This window comes from Halictus rubicundus, chromosome 11 (genome assembly GCF_050948215.1).
Source record: "Halictus rubicundus isolate RS-2024b chromosome 11, iyHalRubi1_principal, whole genome shotgun sequence".
Lineage (NCBI taxonomy): Eukaryota > Metazoa > Arthropoda > Insecta > Hymenoptera > Halictidae > Halictus > Halictus rubicundus.
In genome coordinates, this window is record NC_135159.1 from 15,625,396 (window position 1) to 15,644,820 (window position 19,425).

Consider the following 19,425-nt stretch of genomic DNA (forward strand, 5'->3'; position numbering starts at 1 on the left):
CAGGTCTCCAGACTGTTAGGACTTGCACAGTTAGGTCTCATGGCGTTTCTCCACCTATGAAGGACCAAAACCTAGCTTTCCATCAGAACCCGACGCGAATCCTCACCGTAACCACCGCTCCGGTTGTCCAGAGCTGTTACCCAAAGAACGGCCAATCAGCCAGCGTGGTGTCGCCCGGCAATTAGCGTCGGATTGACCGAGAAGAGCCAAAAACAAGGAGCCTTTTCCTGCATAGGAGGGAAAAAATTGGCAATTTGTTGGCCTGTGATGGAGGAAGCCTGTCGCTCCTCCGGCGAAATATTGCCGTGGTCTCCGTGAATACAACTTTGATTGGACGTCTCGTGTCCAATAACGGTGTTGACGCTCGCTCGAACAACGTCCCGTTGTCAGGCACGATGTTCGCTCGATGATACCACCACGAGAGCCGGAGCCAATGGGAGCTCGTCCCCCAGGTGAAGGTAAATCAATTTGTCCGATCAGAGGCACGCGGTGCCCGAAATTGGACCGTCTAACGGCCGCAATCAGGATTAACAGCTCGCCGGAGGAACAACGTTCAGTCTGCGAAACGTTCAAGGGATTCGAACGGAGACCTAACGACCGGCACTTTTTGTTTAGCCGATAGATTAACGCAGCTTCGCCCCGAGGAACGGGTTACAGACTACGGTTCCTTCGTCGGATTGCTGTCTTCCAAACCAGCTGGAACCCTGTTTTCTCTGGCAACAGACTCCCACTGCTCCGACCTATCCAGTACTTGTTCTGGAACAGATGAACGAGACGACGAACTGCTCGGTTCGAAGATTTTGTCTCGCTTATGATCTTAAATAATGATGATCGTAAGTAATGATTTAAGTCAGTTTTGACTTCCTTTATGCATGCAGTCCTTCAAACATTTTAGAAAGATTGTCTGAAAATTCATTTTTTATCGAAATTGAAATAAGTCCAGTGTAAATCACATTCTTACCGCCGTAATTTGTTCTATCAAACATTAAACAATCTCGTCGAAAAATAATTAAATATTTTTTATTCCAGCACAGATGATGTTTACCACTTTTCCCATAAGACGCAATGTAAATTCCGGCAAGAATCATCTGCTCCCGTCAAAGGTCCGTACAGCGCCATTCCACGTAGTGGCAAAACGCTCAAACTATTAGCCAAACTACTTACCGACAGAGTAGAAGATAAACAGACAGTGGCGCCATCTCGTGCCTGAATTTCGATTTATGAAGCTATCGTTTCTAGGAATTACCGACAGCGTTCTTTATGGTAAGTTACTTGCTGATGGTAACAATGTTTCCAAATTGTTTTACCACCCTCCGTCAGATGGCGCTGACATTACCGACTGCTCTTCTCCGTCGGTCACGTTGCCCAACAGTTTGAGCGTTTCGCCGCTGCGAGCTTTGGCGCTGTACGGAGCCCTTTACGCACAAATAATTCGTGCCGTAATTTCCATAGTTCTTTATGGCAAATACGGCAAGAATCATCTGCCTGATACGTAACAAGCGATCAGTGCAACCGACCATTTTCAAAGAACCATTAAAATAAAAGCCTTTCCTCACCATCTATTCACCCCAATATTTCCACAATATTCCACGATTATAACCATGATAATTCCACGTATCTAGACATCTAAATATCCTATTAAATCACAGAAAATATTTAACAACTGATAACTAGAAAATAAGAAGTCTGTGGTGTGCAGTCCAAACCGGGAAAGTCACCACAGGTTAAAGTACATAGGATATATCTTTACCTTGATACGAATGACGCCACAGGTCTGACTCCCAACGAAAGCAATATGATATCCGTCAACATCGTCGAAAGCTATATATGTAGATACGCTTCCCTCGCCTTGATGAGAAAACAAGATGAGGTTCGGGGAGAGTGGATTAACTAATTACAAAGCTAAGCCACGATGGTGATCACCTCGGACGAGTGAAGTGTACAAAGTGTAAAATGTTGTGTTACGATGGAAAGATCAGTTTATTTTCCTTCGTTGTAGCCGGGTTAGTGGCGGTTCTGCCGGAGCTGTTTTTGAGGTTAGAATTCGACGTGTACCGGCGTTATTTCAGCAATGTCTGGTTCATGCATTTATTTCAATTCGGACTGTTGAATTTCCTCCTGCTGTTCACGTTCCGAGGCTTCACCTACAAGGTACATTAATCTACTATTTTTAATGCATAGGGTGTCTCAACTAAATGGCACCCTATCTGTCTTATTTACCGTTTTATAAAAACACTTCTCAGGATCAAGTTATACTGTTTCAGGAGCCACATGAAACGACAACCTATACATATTTTTCGATATTCTCGTAGAGCGTGAAAAGACGAATCCAACGACCTAAGTAACTTGATATATCTTTTCGATCATTCAACAAGACATTCGTGTCTGAAAGATTGAGCACTTAACCCTTCAGACACAAGTATCTCGAAATTAAATGAACCAAAGGGTATGGTCATTATGGTCGTCCAATTTATCTTTTCACGCTCTACAAGAATGTCAAATCAAACATATAGCATTCCGCATAAAAAAATTCCAATGACCTTGAAATTTCGCCAAAAAAAAAAATCGAAATTGTGATTCCATTGTTCCAGGTTGCAACCAGAGCAGTTTTCCTAGGATATGCATTTGGAATTGGTCTGTTAATGTCCCTGGTTCTGCCACCATCATGGCAGATGTTTGGTGTCTACATCACTGTGCTAGCCACATTTCATTACTCCGAGTTCCTAAGCATAGCATGGATAAACCCGTCTACCCTGTCTATTGACAGCTTTATTTTAAACCATAGCATAGCCTACGGTGTGGCAGCATGCTCCAGTTGGGTAGAGTTTATCGTGGAGAGGGAGTATCTTCCATGGATGAAGGAACCCTCCTTCATATCCTACTTTGGATTATTTCTGTGCATCTGCGGGGAAGTGTTGAGGAAGCTGGCCATGTTCACGGCTAGGCATAACTTTAATCACATTGTACAGAGTGAGAAGGACGACGACCATGAACTGGTTACTTACGGGGTATACAAACTCTGCAGACACCCTAGCTATGTGGGCTGGTACTACTGGTCCATTGGGACACAGGTAACATTCCAACGAAACATTATTTTAATTGATTACCAGCAGTAAAGCAGTAGTAGTAGACAAGGAAAATGAGGCATAGTAATTTATTTCGTTTTCCAGCTGATACTCCAGAACCCGATCTGCTTGCTGGCCTACGCAGTGGTGTCCTGGAAGTTCTTCCACGCTCGTATACAACTTGAGGAGATCACGTTGTTGTATTTCTTCGGTCAAGACTACGCCGAGTACCAGAAGTCAGTGGGCACGGGGCTGCCGTTCATATCCGGTTACAAAGCCAATTTATAGCAGCCAGTTGCAGTGTGAATGCATGAATAATCGAGTGGCCGCGACCTGTTGCCGAAACTAGCAACGATCAACCAGTGTCTTCTTAACAAAATTATATTTATTGTCTCATTTGTTTTTGAAGAATTATCCCATATAACAATAGGCTACACTTTCATTGTTACGATAGATACTTTCAATGGATCGATTACACGGTTTTGCTTGCTTTTATACTTAATTCTGTATCCATATACATATACATATACATATATGCGTGTATATATGTACCGGCATCACACACGTACTCTGTTGCGGTGGTGGTGCGGCGAACATTTCTGCGTCGACATTCAGAAAAAGCATTCATTCGGTTTGTCGGACAGTTAGAGGATGCTAGAAACTCTTTTTTGGCGTTTAACGTAATTATCTGTACACGGACATTTACAATGGGATCGATGTCGCCGTTCCGCAAGGCTCGCTGGGACATTTCCCGGTTGATTTTTTATTCCCGTCGTCTCTCTCTCACACATTCTCTCTTTCTCTCTCTCTCTCTCTCTCTCTTTCTGTGGCAACTTAAAGTTAGAATTACAATATTGTCGGCTACCGAGAACTGAGCGCTACGCAGCTTCTTCTCCGCCATACAAATCTAGAAAACTCTGTGATTGTAATTGACAGTGAATCATTCGACAGGCAGACACGTTGCTGTAAAGTAATCTTTGTTCTGTTTGCTTCGTTTACAGTTCTCTGTCTGTTTCGCGTTTATCCTGTTTTTTACGAGTCTTAACGGAAGTACAATGTATCATTGTAACGTTTCGCAAACCAATAAACGACATTCTGAAACATTTGCTACGGCTATTATTCGTCTGACTAGCGAACTTAATTCTCGTTTAAGTTTCAAGAAACAGCAGTCACGTTCGATACAAGAAACATCGAAGATTTGCGAGACTATAATATCCTGGGATTATGTACATACTTTCAGCGGGTGTACCCGGTACAAATCGCGTTAGAACTAGCAACGAACCTTACTAGCACCGACCTTAATGTTAGATACGAGTTTCGTCGTCAGTAACTTTCTTCCGATATCACATAAATGGAGTTCGAAGCGTCTGAAACAAAAGTCTGTCCACTCTCGTAAGTGGTTCGTTGAAATCAATCGTCGTCTAGCTTTTTTTCGTTGGAGCGTAATGACAATGTAACTCTTACTCGTTAATGAACGGTCCTGGCGTGTTCTATCGGGGACTATGAACTCGATGGCAGTGAGAACTTATACGTGAATCAATATTACTCCTGCTGACAGAGTTGAGCGTTGAACGCTGCGCAACCATGGCGTACTTATACTTGTATACGACGGTGATCACCTCAGCATTGAACTTCTACGATTGGCAGTCGAGAAGCAAAGTATCGCGAAACAAACAAATTTTTTGAGTGAACTGAACCGGTATCATGTTCCGCGTGGCTTCGTAGAAACAAGGCTGTACAAAACGGTCGTCGGCTCAATTATAAAACGTTTACGTTGTTACTGGAGAGTCACCGTGTGTATATCTACAGATACAAAACTGTTCGTATTTCGTTTGGATCCTCGGCTGTGTTCTGCACCCTTGCAGCCATCGTTCGATGAGCTTTTATCGAAGGAAACGAGACCTCCTAGTGAAACGTTCCGAGATCGCCGCGGGTTGGAAGTCTGTCGTCCAGGTTACTGTCGAATAAAACCAGAAAAGCAAGCTTTAACCTCGAGCTTAACGCTTTACCTACCGGTAATCACAATAGTCTATTAAACTTCAAAGATCGACGCGATGTATAGAGGTCATCGCAACTTTTTAAAGCGTCACCCTATATATTTCTGTCGATATTCTTATAGAGCTTGAAACGACGAATCCAACGACCTATATAACCATGCCTTTTGCTTCATTCGATCTCGAGATATTCGTGTCTGAAAAGTTGAGTACTCAATCTTGTGTCTGAAAAGTTGAGTACTCAATCTTTCAGACACAAATATCTCGAGACTCGATAGTCGGAACGGTATAGTGATACGGGTCGTTGGATTCGTCTTTTCATGCTATACAAGAATATCGAAGAAAGAACGTTCGATAGAAAAATGCATCTTGAAAATTTGTTGATAAGTGACCTTTGAAAAGCTATTAACAGGCTACCGGTAGGTAAAGTGATAAGAGTAGAGCTTCCATTGTGCACGTACCGTGGGAACCTGCGTCAGACTTGAACGAAGCATTAAAGAATTTACAAAGTTAATAATTACAAGAACTATCAGCGTTCGCTGGGGTGTGTGTGTGCGTGTGTGTGTCGTTCCACTGGTGTTGGCTTAGCGGAAAGACGCACACACGCATTGTTAGACCTAGCCTCGACAGGAAACACTTAACTCAACATACACTTGACCGCGTTCACGGTGTCTATGCATAATACTGTAAAAAGCACGCTTTGTTCTCGAACGTCCATGGTGAAGGCAAGCAGGTTTTGGAGCAGGATTAACAGTGAGTAGTGTTTGATGTTATAGGCGGCCAGGTTCGCCGCCGGCTTCGGATGGATAATGTTTACAGGGGGCGGGGGAACAAACGCGTCGAACATGTCCGTGTCCGCGTCTGTGAATACCAAGGAGGACGGGATCCATCTTGCCCTGGGCAGCATGAAACACCATAAGTACCAATGGTAGATAACTCGATCGACGAGGAAATAATTTGTTGTCCTGATAGCAAGTGTAACTACCTGGTGCACGGCGAGACATTCTTGCCTCGTATCGCTTTCTCGCCGATGTCTATGGCCCCAGAGTCCTGCACCTCCATGGTGTAAATGCAGCCGGAGAAACCGTCCTGGTACTTCCCATAAGTCATCGCGAAATCAGGCACACCGCCCAAGTAAACGCTGCCTCGAGTGTTCAGGTCCTGCAGCGTGCCAAAGGTGGCCCCGCTCTCCATGTGTTCGCCGTTCAATTCTATACTGCCGTCGCTCCCCTGTCGCTTCAGGATTATCCTGTGCCTTTCCCCGTCGTCCACCCTTTGAGCCGTCACCCTGATCACCACTGGACCCGTGCCCAAGTTGTACTGATACTCCACGTAACTACGACAAAAAGAATTTTCCCTTGAGACAATTCTTTCAATGGCATTTCAAGGTCATTCCTGTGTTTCTCGCACCCTATCTAATTTATTCGCTGTTTCAGTAGCCACATGTAGCGATGGACTAAGTTTTCTATGGAAATCACCCTAAAAAAGGGTTTGCGACAATTACCCATCGATCACTGCAAGGGCCATGTAATGGTCCGGGTTCAGATCGTTCGGCGTCTGACCGTGCCACATGATGAGTCCCTTGGTTCGGTTGGTGGAGATCTCGAATCCCAAAACTTCACGCTCTTCGTCGTGAGTCATGACAGACCTGTCCAGCTCTAGCCACCCGTCTCCTCTGAACGCAACGTCGTACGTGACCTCCGCCTCTGTAAACAAATAGCATTGTTTGAACAGTGGTGCCGCAACTTCGCTTAACATTCTCACGGACACGCATACGTTTCTCGCAATTCTGCCCGCTGAATCCCAGCCGACAGTCGCACTTGTAGGACCCGTGGAGGTCCGTGCAGGATCCCCCATTGTTGCAAGGTAACAGCAGCTCGCACTGCTTCAGAATATTCTCGCAGTTCCGGCCCACGTAGCCGTACTCACAGGTGCACGAGTACTCATAGATTTCCGCAGTCTGACACACCCCATGGACGCAAGGGTTGGAGCTGCAGGGGTCGTACGGTGTTGTCGTGGGCAACGGGGTCGTTGTTGGAACGACGAACTTGGGCTGAACAGGGTGCCGAACGTTGCAGTCGTCTATGCTCGCCGAGTCTATCGCTGACTTCAGTATGTCCACGTTCGTGGAGGACACTCCCAGCTGTGAACGCAATATACGTTTTCGTCAGTCTGATTTTTAAATACAGTAGAATCTAGGAAGTTTGGATAATAGAGCAGATTCATCGACAACTCATCAAGGACTACTGTGGAAACCTGCAGAATGAACAGATTTGAACTTACGTCGCTGATGCAACCGCGAAAGGTCCTGTTCACGCCAGCGTTCTTGTTGATCACGATCTTTCCGCGATCCACGCCCCCAATGTACAGCGGAGTGTTCAAGGTCATCGTGCTAGCACTTCCCGGTGACCTGTCCACGACGAGAGGTTCACCGTTCACGGTTAGATTTCCCTCTTTGTATTCCCTGTTCACGGACACGCGAGTCCACACGCCGGGCTGCAGGACGAAGTTCGATTTGATGATCGCAGTTCCAGTTCCAAGGTCATACCGAAACTCCACGCGCCTGTCCTTGACCACAACCGCCACGAAATCATCGTTGCCCTCGTCAGTTTGAGCACAGTACAGTAGAATACCGTCCCCGTCGTCTGTGGGGTTGAAATTCATCGCTGCTCTGAACCTGCCGAGAAATTCCAAGGTTAAGTTTCAAAGTCGTTGGTCGAATACCTGGAAAATTATCCTTGTCTAATTTTATTCAAAGTCTGCACGTTGGTGGTGCTGTTGGTCTTGTATCGATTGCGAGCAAATTTTTTTATAGGAATGGAAGGGTGAAAGTGGTGGGGGGTTGAAGTTTGTGTTTCAGGAGATCTTCTGAGGGCTGTAGTTTTTGATAGGGAATAGATATCGACTTGCTGTTTACGCCAAAATGTTAAGAAAAAATCAAGCTTTCCGACGATGTATGATATCGTATGGTTTAATTATATTTTGTATAAATTATTCACGTTTTTCTTGTTTTTTGAGCGGTAGTGAGCTTATGAAAAATTGCTGTTTCTAGAAAATGCCTAACCCTAATTTAACGGAAAATGCATCACTGGAGGACTATTTTATACTCTTTCGAATGACGCAAGTCAAATCTACGGGAAATTTTTTTAGTTTAAGTTATGGTGCAAAGATTGACGAAAGGTTGGATAAAATGGGTATTTTGATCATCTGCTCTTCTTGTCCTTGAGGGCTGGTGAGAAATATTTTGTTCTGAATCGATGCCCTGACCACACAACTACGTGCATACAAAATTTGAACATAATCGGGCACGGATGATTTCGAGGGTATTTTGCAAGTAGTGTTTTACAGACATGGGACGTGAGTTCATGGGAATTTCCAGTTCCTGTTAGTGGGAAGCGAAATACAGTTAATGATTACGGTGTGAACATAAATAAACAACACTTTCGTGTCAGGTCACTCACCTCTTTTCACCTTCGGCAGTGTTTTTTTTTTTTTTTTAATTACAGTGGTGGAACGTTTCGAAAAATGTGAGTACTGTTAAAACAATTTTTTATTTGCATCTGAAAACATGTATTTGCGCTCGTAGCATTGTTCACTAAAGCCTATCGAATATATTAGAGGTCGTCTGGGACGTGAAACACACTTCTGGCACGTTTGCGCGGGTTCTTACAGTAAGTACAAACTTGCGTGACAGTGTACGTGTTCGTGCACCTGCTTGTTCGTTCGTCTATGTATGTTTAAGTGTGTGCGTGTTTGCGGCAGTCATACTGAATAAACGCGCGGCGAATTGCGTCTAAGCTTTCGGGCTTCTGTTAGGTGCAATTCATTTGGCAGTGAACTAATTTAATGCTTTACAGATTTTCTGTTCTTTTTTTTTTCTCCATAATATTTAACATGACTAACACAATGCGTGACATGTATTATTATAAGCTGTACAAAAAGAAACCCTTCGGGTCTTTGGAGCGTTCGACTGCGAGCTTTCTCGGGACAAAGAGAGCTGCATTAAAAAAAAAAGAAGAAAAAAACGTAAAATTTTACCGGACGACTCGTTCGAGACCGCGAAGGGTTGAGTTACATTAAAGGTATATAATAATAAGTATATTCGATAATCTACTATTACAGCACCATGAGGTTCATTCCGGCAGGAATTACTCACTATACAAGGCACGTTGCAAAACGCCATCCTCACAATCTACGACACGTACGAGGCGGAAAAAACGCAAAAAGAATCTACAGTATTGTAAATAAACTTCTCATAAAAAATATATATATAATATTTATATATAATGCTGACTGACAACTATAAATAGCAACTGATTTGTTCCTACGGTTTCTTTCCTTTTTCTTTTTGCTATCCACTCGACAGAAAGAAACTGAGTGTTCGATTTCTTTGCTTTTTCTTTTTTCCTATATGTGCACGGGATTTGGTGACGACAAAAGTAACAAAAAAAAGTGGGGGGGGGGGGGGGTGGACTAATGGTTCGTGTGGTGCAGATTATTGTGGTGATGTGGCCTCGATCGTGGCGTTCTAAGATGTGCGCGGTGCGATCGTAACCGACTGTGTGTTGTGCTCATTCTCGGCCTGAAAACAACGGTTCTGAATTAACAAAACATAACAAAACTGCACCGTGTTAGTATTCTCGACGATCTTGCCTGGGAAACGTGGTGTTAATTCGGAGCATCATTTAATACGAACGGGAGACCTTGAAACACTGAGTCGAATCAAAACACATTATGTCTATTTCTCTTATTCGAATTTTCAATACCAATCTCTAAAATGCAGAGGTGACAGGGACAAAAATCTACCGGCTCTACTGGTCTGATAGTAAAATTAAAAAAAACCGTGTAGGACTGTGGCAATGGCTCACCGTCTGTAGGCTTTAGGCGGGTCGTGCGCGACGAATGATCTATCATCGTGGAACGCTGGATCGGTAATCTTCATCGAGTTCTCGCATCGTGATCCTGTCTTTCCGTGGGGACAGTAGCAGTCGAAGCCTGTCTCGTTTTCCACGCATTTCCCCTCGCCGCAGGCACCTGCAAGTCAAATTTTGAACAGGTGTCGTAAATTGAGTGGACACACAGACCTGAGTTGATTGGGTACCCGACTTTGAGCTGAGTGAATACTCAGATCCGAATTCAACGAGTACCCGAGAATCGGCCCTAAGCTGAATTAGTACCCGATTATCTGAGTTTGAATTGAGTTAGTAACTAGAGTTGGATTGAGTGGGTGCCTGGATCTAAATTGAATTAGTACCCGATTATCTGAATTTAAAGTGAGTTAGTAACTGGAGTTAGACTGAGTGGGTGCCTGGATCTAAATTGAACAATTACTTATGTTTACATTGCACGAGTACCTGAATCTAAGTTAAATGGATATCTGGATCTAAATTGCATCATCAATCGGGTATCTATGCCTGAATTGTGAGCATACCCGACTACCTCAGCCTAAAATTAATGCGTACCTGGGTACCTGATTCCAATTGGTACAAGTGTAGTATTGGATACTCGAATTCTATAATACATTGAGCTACTCAGATCTGGACTGATTCAGTACCCGAGTACCTGAATGTAGTACCCAGATTGAACGTGTACCCGAGTACCCAATGTTAGGTACCTGTGCAATATTCTCACCTGGATAGCAGGGCTGGCCGACATTGTCGCAATGTTTGCCACGGTACCCGGCTCGGCACATGCAAGTGTACCCGTTCTCGGTACCCGTCTCCTGGCAAACGCCGCCATTGTTGCAGGGGTTCTCGGCGCAGGTCTCGCAGTTGGTGATGCCAACACTGTCCGCCTGGTTGCCGTTCAAATCAACTTCCTTCTCCCCGATGACCAATCGGCTGATGCACCCGACAAACCCAGTGGTCACCGATGCGTGTTCAGTTATCACCACGTAGTTTGGAACTCCTCCCACGTACAACAACTCCTTCAGGTCCAATCCTTGTTTCCTGCCTAATGCCACGCCCCTGTAAGCACCCTCTCCGTCGACCAGCATGTTGCCCTCTTTCCTGTTGCGTTGCAGTTTGATGGTGTGCCACTCGCTCAAGGACACTGGCTTGTCTGCGCGGATCGTGGCGGGTCCTGAGCCGAGGTCGAAGCTGCAAAATGAACATTTTAATAGTTACAAAATTTTAATAGTCCAAGACTCCAACTTCTGGAAGACAATGTGTGACAACTGCTCACCTGAAGTGTGGGTAGCCTCTCACCAAGGCCAGTAGAATGAAGTCGCCCTTTCCACGATTCGATTCGTCGCTGTACAAGATGATACCATCGCGGCTTTCAGGTTTGAAAGACACCTCGATGTTGATTTTCAAGTAGGCATCGCGCACAGGAGGCAAAGAGATGTAGCTGATCGGTGCCTGGCTGAAGTAGGGCACTACTCCTGTCACTACCAACACTGTTGGTATCTCTATGGTCTCATGATTGTTGTTCACTGTGCAGATATATGTGCCCGCGTCATCGGCCGTGACGTTGGCCAGGATCAGATTGCTCTGAAACCAAGCAAAATTTATATAATCTAGTAATTTCTCGACGACAACAATTCTTTTTTATCGCGTTTTGTACCTCGAAAATTTGTGCGTCGCGCGGAAGCAGACCTCCAAGCTTGCTCCAGTGGTACTCGTGCGGAGAATCCAAATTAGGTCTGCAGTTCATCTCTATGCTGGATCCGTAGGGGGCGTACTTCGTCTCGATTGCTGGTGCGTCGTTGTGTCCACCTAAAATACAATACTCATAGTTTGAAGTCTGCTTTTTTTGTCTCAATTTTATCGGGTACTTACGTCAGTCACAGATTTTTTCAGCATGGACAGAATGATTAATTAGTTAATGTCGATAGGGAGCTAGGAAATGGAGTGTCACTTGAAGATCATCAAGGTTACCTCAGAAAATACAAGATGACCTTGATTTTCAAGGACAAAGTTGGTCTGACCTTCTTAAATATCGCGACACTCCATTTTCCTCGAAAAAACTTAAAGGGGCAGACAAATTTTTTAAAAACCATTACCATGAACAACAAGGTTGAAGTCCTGGTCGAATATACCCTCTGGCGTTTCTGCAGTGCACCTGTACAATCCGCTGTCAGCCACAGCCACGCTGGACAGTCTCAAAACGCTTCCATACTCCTGAGCATTTTCTGGCAGACTCGGGTGATTCGGTCTGGACCAATGGTAACGAGGATTCTGGGTACCGGAGCAGACGCAACGGATGTCTATGGTGTCACCAATGTTCACTGGATCCTGGGACACCTCTACGCTAACCGCAGGCATCACTGTCGCTGAAATGGAAATGAGATTGTCAGCGGACGGCAAAGCCTGTGTCGCGTTACACACGAATGTGCAGGCCCAGCTCCAGGACTACTCCAGGACTAAGCCAAACCTAACCCAGGGCACATTGTGTTCCATAACCATTTCAAAATGTTCCCCTTGGTGTTTCGCCACAGGTTCATGGGATGTTCGACACAAGGTTAATGCAATGGACTGACGGCAACGGACCATGACACCTGCTGATCGAGTAACTGAATTTTGATGTCGATACTCGAGTGTCCAAACTTGAATTTGAGCACTTCAATATTCGACCTTGAACCTGATCACTCGAGTATCCAAGCTTGCACCCCGAGTACCTGAATTCAGGAACCAATTATTATACCTCCTGATCAGCGTCATTGTCATCCGTGCAGACAGTGTATGAGACTACCATGACTCTAAACGTGAGGGACAACTGCACAAAGCCGATGTCGATTAACAATGGTAGAAGCGTTAACCCAAAGAGACGTCACAGGAACACATATATCTCTGAACAAACCGCGTCGTTGATGTAGATTGTGAGGATTTGAGTGGTCATAGATCTTGTCGTACTCGTCCAACCGGACATAGGAGTAGCAACCGTAATCCAATAGTAAGCATCCTCGATCGTCGCATACGCACTTTCTCTGACTGCAATGCGTTAGGTTCGCTCGCGTGCAATCCGGGGCCAAACGAACTATCAAATAACACCTGAGTACTTAAATATTCGAACTTGAACCTGACTACTGAAATATCCAAGCTTGCACCTGAATTGCTGAAGTATCCAAACTCGAACCTGAGTATTCAAATATTTGACCTTGAACCTGAGCACTTGAACATTCGAACTTGAGCTTGAACACTCGAGTATCCAAACTTGAACCTAAGTAGCCAACTATTCTGGTTTGCTCAACTGTTGGGATCTTAATCGAGTACTCAGGTGGCCGTGGAAAAATAATAATAGTCTTAACGATTTCATGTGGGGTGCAAACGACAACTAACTCATCTAGTAAAACTTACGGGACACATTCAAATTGATATAATCGCTGGAGACTCCACGGTCCGTCTGTATCTGGCAGATGTATCTTCCACTGTCTTCCGGCCTGGCTCGTGGTATCTCCAGGTAATCATCCTGTATCCTGGCACTGGATGGGAGGGGTTGACCTTCTCTGCTCCATTGTATGCTGGCTCGTTCTTGCACGGTGCATCGTAGATGCACTGGCATGCCAACGGAAGTGATCACGTCCCTCCGAGCAGCTCTGACACCCGTTTCCTCGTATGATCGTTCTGAAACAATTTACATTTATTTTTTTTTTTAAGAAAGTAATTTTGTTATTTCACTCCCCGTGCGAAAGCAAAGATTGTTAACGGTTGGTTAATTAAATAACATTAATTTTTGAAACATACCGTTCACCAGGACTTCAGCCACAGCTTCAGCAGTGGCTTCCTCATTGCTAGCTTTACAGACGTACTTCCCAGCATCGGAATACGCGATCCCATGGAATTGTAAGATACCACGGTCACGGGTCACACTATATGGGAGTTCACGACCTATGGCTGACCATTCAATAGTCATTGGTTCGTCTCCTGTCGCGCTGCAGACGATAGAGGGGTTTTCACCTGGCCCTACTGTCTGCCTAGGTGGATTCAGGACGATTCTAGGTGGTGCTGCAAAATTTAAACAAATGACTTCTGCTGAAAAATTCCTATACCATTAAACCCCCCACTATATAACACGCAATTTAAAAAATATTTCGTCATTCTACACCCTCTAGTTCTTGAGATATCCTCAAGAATGTTTGCAACCCTATCGTTGAGGGTTTTCAATCCCTTCGGTGTAGACGGTTTCTCGTGTGAGATCATAGAATTTTGGTAACACGAATCCTTACATGTCACTTGGAGGTAGGATTTTGCCCTGAAGAGGACATTTCCACTCGGATCCATGCCCATGCAAACATACTCTCCTGCAGCACTTCTGTCCACCGCTGGGATTGTTAGGACCCCGTTGTGGACCATGCTACCCTCAGGAAGAGGACGATGGTCGTTCCTCTTCCAGTCCAAGTAGATGTGACTCTCCTCAGGGACTTGGCAACGCATCTCCACCTTGCCACCGTTGGGGATCTTGAAGTTCTTGTCTGATACTGTTGGGGGCCCATTCTGTTCGGGACCAACCTGCAATTTCCGATGATTCAGATTTTTATGTGACAGGTTAATCAAGATAATTTGATGGCAGGCAATTAGTTGTACCTCGTTGTCGTCCTCGAGGCGAATGTGCACCCGTTCCTCCATGATTCCTGCGGCGTTCATGGCGTGGCAGGTGTAGGAACCCTCGTCGTTATGGGACACAGATCCGATATCGTAGACTGCGCTCAATGGGGTCGGTTTAGACAAGTCGAACGATGACTTGCTGCGGTAAAAAGTAGTACGCAAGTTACCAAAATGTTTAAACAAAGTTTACCAACAACGTAACAACCTGAAACTTACTGGTAAGGCACCATCCCATTCACATGCTTGGTCCACTCGATGCTGGGCTGTGGATTTCCCGTCGCGGTGCACACCAGTCGCACACGATCGCCTCGTTTAACCGTCAGTATGCCAGATCTCGGTGAGATGGTGATCACCGGTTGCGTGTGCACCTCTATGTAAGCCACTGCCGAAGTGCTACCAACAGCATTGATCGCGGTACAAATATAGGCACCGCTATCGCCTATGGTGATGTTGGTCAATCGCAACACTCCTCCAGGAAGTTGTTGAATGTTGTGAGCGAAGGGTCTGCTGTCCCTACGAGACCAGTGCAGCTCTGGCATGGGGGTACCGGCTATGGCTCTGCACTGGACGTCTGCTGATCCACCCAGGATCACTGTCTGTGACTGTCTGGGGTACAGCTCTAACAATGGTGGCTCCCGAGCTGTTCAAAACAACAAATGCAACGAATAAATTGCCGAGTTGTTCACGGTAGTTGACCCTGAGCTGACCATTAGATGACCTTCAAGAAACTCAAGGCTATCTTGAAGAGTCTCAAGATCATCCTGATGTAATCGAAAATCTAGGCGATTACTCACGTTCCACTTCGATGATGGCGCTGGCCTCCTGGCTGCCAGAGGGTCCGCTGACTCTGCAGACGTACACTCCGCGATCCGAGATCTGCACGTTAATAATCCTCAAGGTATCGCCAACTTGTTGCGCGTTATGACTCATCTGCTCCTGGTACTTGCTCCACCTGACCTGCAGACCCGGTTCACCGGTGGTCAAGCATCGCACTTCAGCTATGTTGCCCTGAGGAACCGTCTGTTTGTCAGGTTTCACTTCGACCAAGGGTGTCGGTCTTCTAGAGTGAATTGTTATGGTGATCACGCTGCTGGTCTCAGTGTCCACGTAGCTGGTGGCTGTGCAAACGTAGACGCCCGAGTCGTGTAAACTAGGGTTCATGATAGTGAGCACTCCGTTACGTTGGCTGGCAGAGACTGGCAGCGGCAAGTTGCCTCGTCTGGTCCAGGTCACGTTCGCCGTTTGAGATGGTGTGCAAGTGACCCTGATGACCTCGCCGATGCCGCCTGTCCACTCGGTTGGCGTGATAGTGGGTGGTATGCCGTTCGCTGGAGGCTTATCTGGGTTTACTGGGGATGGAAGAATAGTTAGGTCAGTTCGAAGGGTCTTACGTCCAGTGAGATCCTTTTTGGGAGGACATGAAGAGCATAAAAACATCAGATCCAAATGTTTATAAAAGTGGTAGCACACCTCTGACGTAAAGTATGGCAGACTTCTCGTCCACACCGATGTTGTTTCTGGCAACGCACTTGTACTCAGCAGCGTCGTTCTTCGACACAGCCCTCAACGACCATACCCCGTTGTACGTGACCACTTCAGGGTTCATGGAACCGTAGACTCGAATCCATTCGATCTGAGGTGGTGGGTTGCCACTAGCCTCGCAACGGAACTCGGCAGGCTGGCCTTCTATCACGTCCAAAGATGAAGGCATGATCACAGCTCTCGGGGCTACTGGATTGACACCTTTACAAAAATTGAGAATCGTTGATCGACAGGTGAAGCTGAAGAGTGTAATTGTTTCTGTGGGTCATACCTGGGATGTCTAGTAAACTTTGTGGAAACGCTGCGTCCACGTGAGAGATCGATTCAGAGGAAAGTTAGCAAGTCGTTAATTATTACAGGTGATTCTTAATTGCTTACCTCCGACAGTTAGGGTGACGTTCTTGAAGGCCACGTGCACACCGTCGCTGACCTGACAGACATAAATACCACTGTCCGAGACCTTGACCTCCCTGATGATTAAAAGACCTCGGTTGTCATCTATACTTCTTCCAGGTGGCAATTGGCCTCCCTCCTTCTCCCACCTGACCTCCACAGACTCCTGTCGCAAAATCAAAATAATAAAAACAATTCTTCTATGGCAGCTTGTGCATCGTCAACTCTAAAGGTTTACTCACATTGTCTATAGACGTTCCAGAACAGTGGTACTCGACAGTAGTTCCTGTTCCAACGATCTGGAACTCTGGTCCCTTGATGTAGACCACGATCCTTGGTGGTGTGATGGGCGGGTATGGAGTGGTCGGTGGTGGTGGGTAACGGTCTGTAATTTTATAATGTAAAAGTCTAAATCCCGTCACAGTAATACAAGGTATCTCGTCTGAAGAGGATCACAAATATCTCTTAGTAGTGTAGAATAAACGGTACCAATGGGATCAATGACCTGCAACTTATTTTACTTTCAAGGTAAATGTTTCGGAGTTCTCAAAGTCTCCATGATGGTACTTTTAAGTAAGAGATGTTTAGCTGGTCCCATTTAGTCGAGACATCTTGTAGTAGGAAACTCAAGAACACAAAATGGTAACAATGAGGTTTCACAAAAAAATGGTCAATGTACTCCTGCCTTGATCGCCATCTCAAGTTCTGCACCAGCGTCGATACAAGACAACTACCCCCCACCCGAAGCACCTACACCAACCAGAATGAAGTAAGCGTAATCGAGACGATCGATATCACACGGTGCGTTGAACAGGTGCCGCTATGATCTACAAACACCAGGTATCAAGGATGATGATGGGCCATAGTGTCGTTTCCCCCAAGGACGGACAAACACTAAATGAGTCCTCATGGTCCGTCAAACCTGTGAAGATCGATGTGACGACCTTGATCATGTCCTTGCCCTTGCGATCCTGGATATAGCACTCGACGTTGCAAGGCTCTAGCTCCACGTAAACGGACCAGGTGCGATAGCCGCCATGCGGGCCGTGCACCAGGGGGCCAGGTCTCGCAGATGTCGCAGTCAGAGGCGAGTTACGGTACGGTGACAGTTTAAACGATATATAGAACCGGTCCGATGACTCGTAACTGCAGGTGAACGGTATCCACGTGTACGATTCCACCGCGCCCGTCATTGGCGTTAGACTTACCATCAGTTCACCTAACATTCAACATTTTAATCGAATTTTCCATTCGCTAATTTCCAAGCTTAATATACATGAAATATCTCCCTAGAAGGGTATTCTGAAATTCATCGAAACAACAAAGCTACAGCCCTTTATATTCTCCCAGAATTTCACGCTGTTCCTCTAAACCTACGCGATTCTGTAAATAATTAACAACTATTTATCTGCTTTGTAAAAAGTTAAAAAATATCAGTGATTTGTTAGCCGCCTCCAGGATCTCTGATATTGAGGCAGGACCTGTGGAAGACAGTCGGAAACGCTGTCAAAAAAATTGTAGGTCTTACCAGTGTCTTGACAGTATTGACCGGTGTATCTTGGCTGGCAGTGGCACTTCACTTGGCCAGTCCTGGTGATCTCGCAGCTCTCTTCGTGGTTGTTGCACGGACAAAGATTGCAAGAGCCCAGGTAGCTGGTTGTTCGATCATTCGTGTCCCTGTAGTAGCCCCTAGCGCAGGACTCGCAGGATGTTCCTGTGTAGCCTGTTGGACAACGACAGACTTCCACCTGGACTGCTCTCTTGCCACCAGGGCTTTCCCCTGCTGTGTCCAAGCTGATGTCGCTGATGTAGGTAGCTGTCATCCTTTCGCTGTAAGAGGCTCGGACCAGGATAGACTCCAGATTCGAGAGGACAGTCATCAGGTCCACTCGAGAAGCTACTCGGGGACCGTCGCTTGTCAGACGCTTCCATTCGGACTCCCTCAGGGACACGGAGTATGTCTGACAGAAAGTTGGCACAGTTAATGATAAAGTTAGTTGCACACAAAATGGCAGCTAAGAGTCTATGCATTTAAGTGCAAGCCCCTGCTTGTGGCCCTCTAGTCTAACTACCTAGTTTGCACTAAAATCCCTAGTCCAAGCGTTTGAATAATTTCGCACACATACCAGCGGTACATCAGGCTGAATCTCCACAGGGTTCGTCCAGAACAAAGTGATCCCATTCCCGATTAGAATAATATCCTGATCCTTATAAACACCCGTATACGCGGTGATATGTTGCGTCAACGTGAGATTGCCGCCGTAACTTTTGATCTTGTTGCCAGTGAACACAGGTGGCAGGGACCAGAAGAGTCTGTGACCTGTTCCTTTCGAGTAACGATAGCCAATCTCGTTCATAGCGATGTTCAACTCGAAACCGTCGTCGATCACCGTTTGCCTGGTCCTGTGGATAAAAAAGTCGCTCAGAAATCTCTCAGATCCACCTGGGGATTAATTAATTAATCACGAGTCCCCTCCGGACCAATCGGCTACTTACGAATCAGTCAAGGTGAATTCATGTTGCGCATCATAGGCCCAAACAGGTATCTGCTGGACATACAGCGAACTTTCGTGACACTGGTCAGTCACACCACTGCAGTAGCACTCGCTGCACCCTTCAGGGTTTTCCGCGGACAAGCCGAACGTAGCTGGTCTGCATCTGTCGCACTCTGGGCCTTCGACGTTTCGTTTGCAGTCGCAACGGTCGCCTGTGCAGGAGTCGCTGCGCGAACCGGCGCTGTTGCAGTGACAAGGGGCAGGTGTTGAAGGGTTTCTTGGATTGTAGACGCAGTCGTAGGGGGTGCCTCTGGTCGCATCCCCCTCGTATCCTGCCTGGCAGTACTCGCAGGTCTCGCCGGTGGTGTGGTGTGCGCAGTTCTGTGAATGG

The 19,425-nt window shown here is 46.0% G+C and overlaps 2 protein-coding genes across 2 annotated transcripts in view; one reads left to right on the plus strand and one right to left on the minus strand.

Moving 5' to 3' along the window:
- The first annotated feature begins 1,541 nt into the window (after positions 1-1,541).
- On the plus strand, positions 1,542-4,170 carry Ste14 (isoprenylcysteine carboxylmethyltransferase ste14). The gene is made up of 3 exons (XM_076796390.1): positions 1,542-2,151; positions 2,592-3,071; positions 3,171-4,170. Exons 1-3 carry the CDS (start codon positions 1,954-1,956, stop codon positions 3,351-3,353), a joined length of 861 nt encoding a protein of 286 aa, XP_076652505.1. The 5' UTR covers positions 1,542-1,953; the 3' UTR covers positions 3,354-4,170.
- Positions 4,171-5,044: 874 nt separating this feature from the next.
- Trol (terribly reduced optic lobes) overlaps positions 5,045-19,425 on the minus strand; it is a 125,463-nt gene continuing 111,082 nt past the window's right edge. The window contains exons 35-57 of the mRNA XM_076796389.1: positions 19,036-19,415; positions 18,666-18,942; positions 18,068-18,500; positions 17,462-17,758; positions 16,782-16,924; positions 16,525-16,705; positions 16,075-16,347; positions 15,399-15,953; positions 14,821-15,244; positions 14,226-14,743; positions 13,744-14,004; positions 13,357-13,623; positions 12,860-13,036; positions 12,063-12,332; positions 11,624-11,775; positions 11,243-11,550; positions 10,691-11,157; positions 9,928-10,093; positions 7,343-7,736; positions 6,836-7,202; positions 6,564-6,765; positions 6,045-6,395; positions 5,045-5,955 (exon numbers count right to left, since the gene is read on the minus strand). Of these exons, the coding sequence (XP_076652504.1) occupies positions 5,697-5,955; positions 6,045-6,395; positions 6,564-6,765; positions 6,836-7,202; positions 7,343-7,736; positions 9,928-10,093; positions 10,691-11,157; positions 11,243-11,550; positions 11,624-11,775; positions 12,063-12,332; positions 12,860-13,036; positions 13,357-13,623; positions 13,744-14,004; positions 14,226-14,743; positions 14,821-15,244; positions 15,399-15,953; positions 16,075-16,347; positions 16,525-16,705; positions 16,782-16,924; positions 17,462-17,758; positions 18,068-18,500; positions 18,666-18,942; positions 19,036-19,415 (7,122 nt within the window). The 3' untranslated portion in view covers positions 5,045-5,696. The remainder of the gene's footprint in view (positions 5,956-6,044; positions 6,396-6,563; positions 6,766-6,835; positions 7,203-7,342; positions 7,737-9,927; positions 10,094-10,690; positions 11,158-11,242; positions 11,551-11,623; positions 11,776-12,062; positions 12,333-12,859; positions 13,037-13,356; positions 13,624-13,743; positions 14,005-14,225; positions 14,744-14,820; positions 15,245-15,398; positions 15,954-16,074; positions 16,348-16,524; positions 16,706-16,781; positions 16,925-17,461; positions 17,759-18,067; positions 18,501-18,665; positions 18,943-19,035; positions 19,416-19,425) is intronic.

Excerpts from the sequence above, each read along its gene's own strand:
- Ste14 (XM_076796390.1), top strand. The coding sequence starts at position 1,954 with ATGTTGTGTTACGATGGAAAGATCAGTTTATTTTCCTTCGTTGTAGCC. Across the intron at positions 2,152-2,591 it reads TCCGAGGCTTCACCTACAAG|GTTGCAACCAGAGCAGTTTT; the intron begins GTACATTAATCT and ends CCATTGTTCCAG. Across the intron at positions 3,072-3,170 it reads ACTGGTCCATTGGGACACAG|CTGATACTCCAGAACCCGAT; the intron begins GTAACATTCCAA and ends TTCGTTTTCCAG.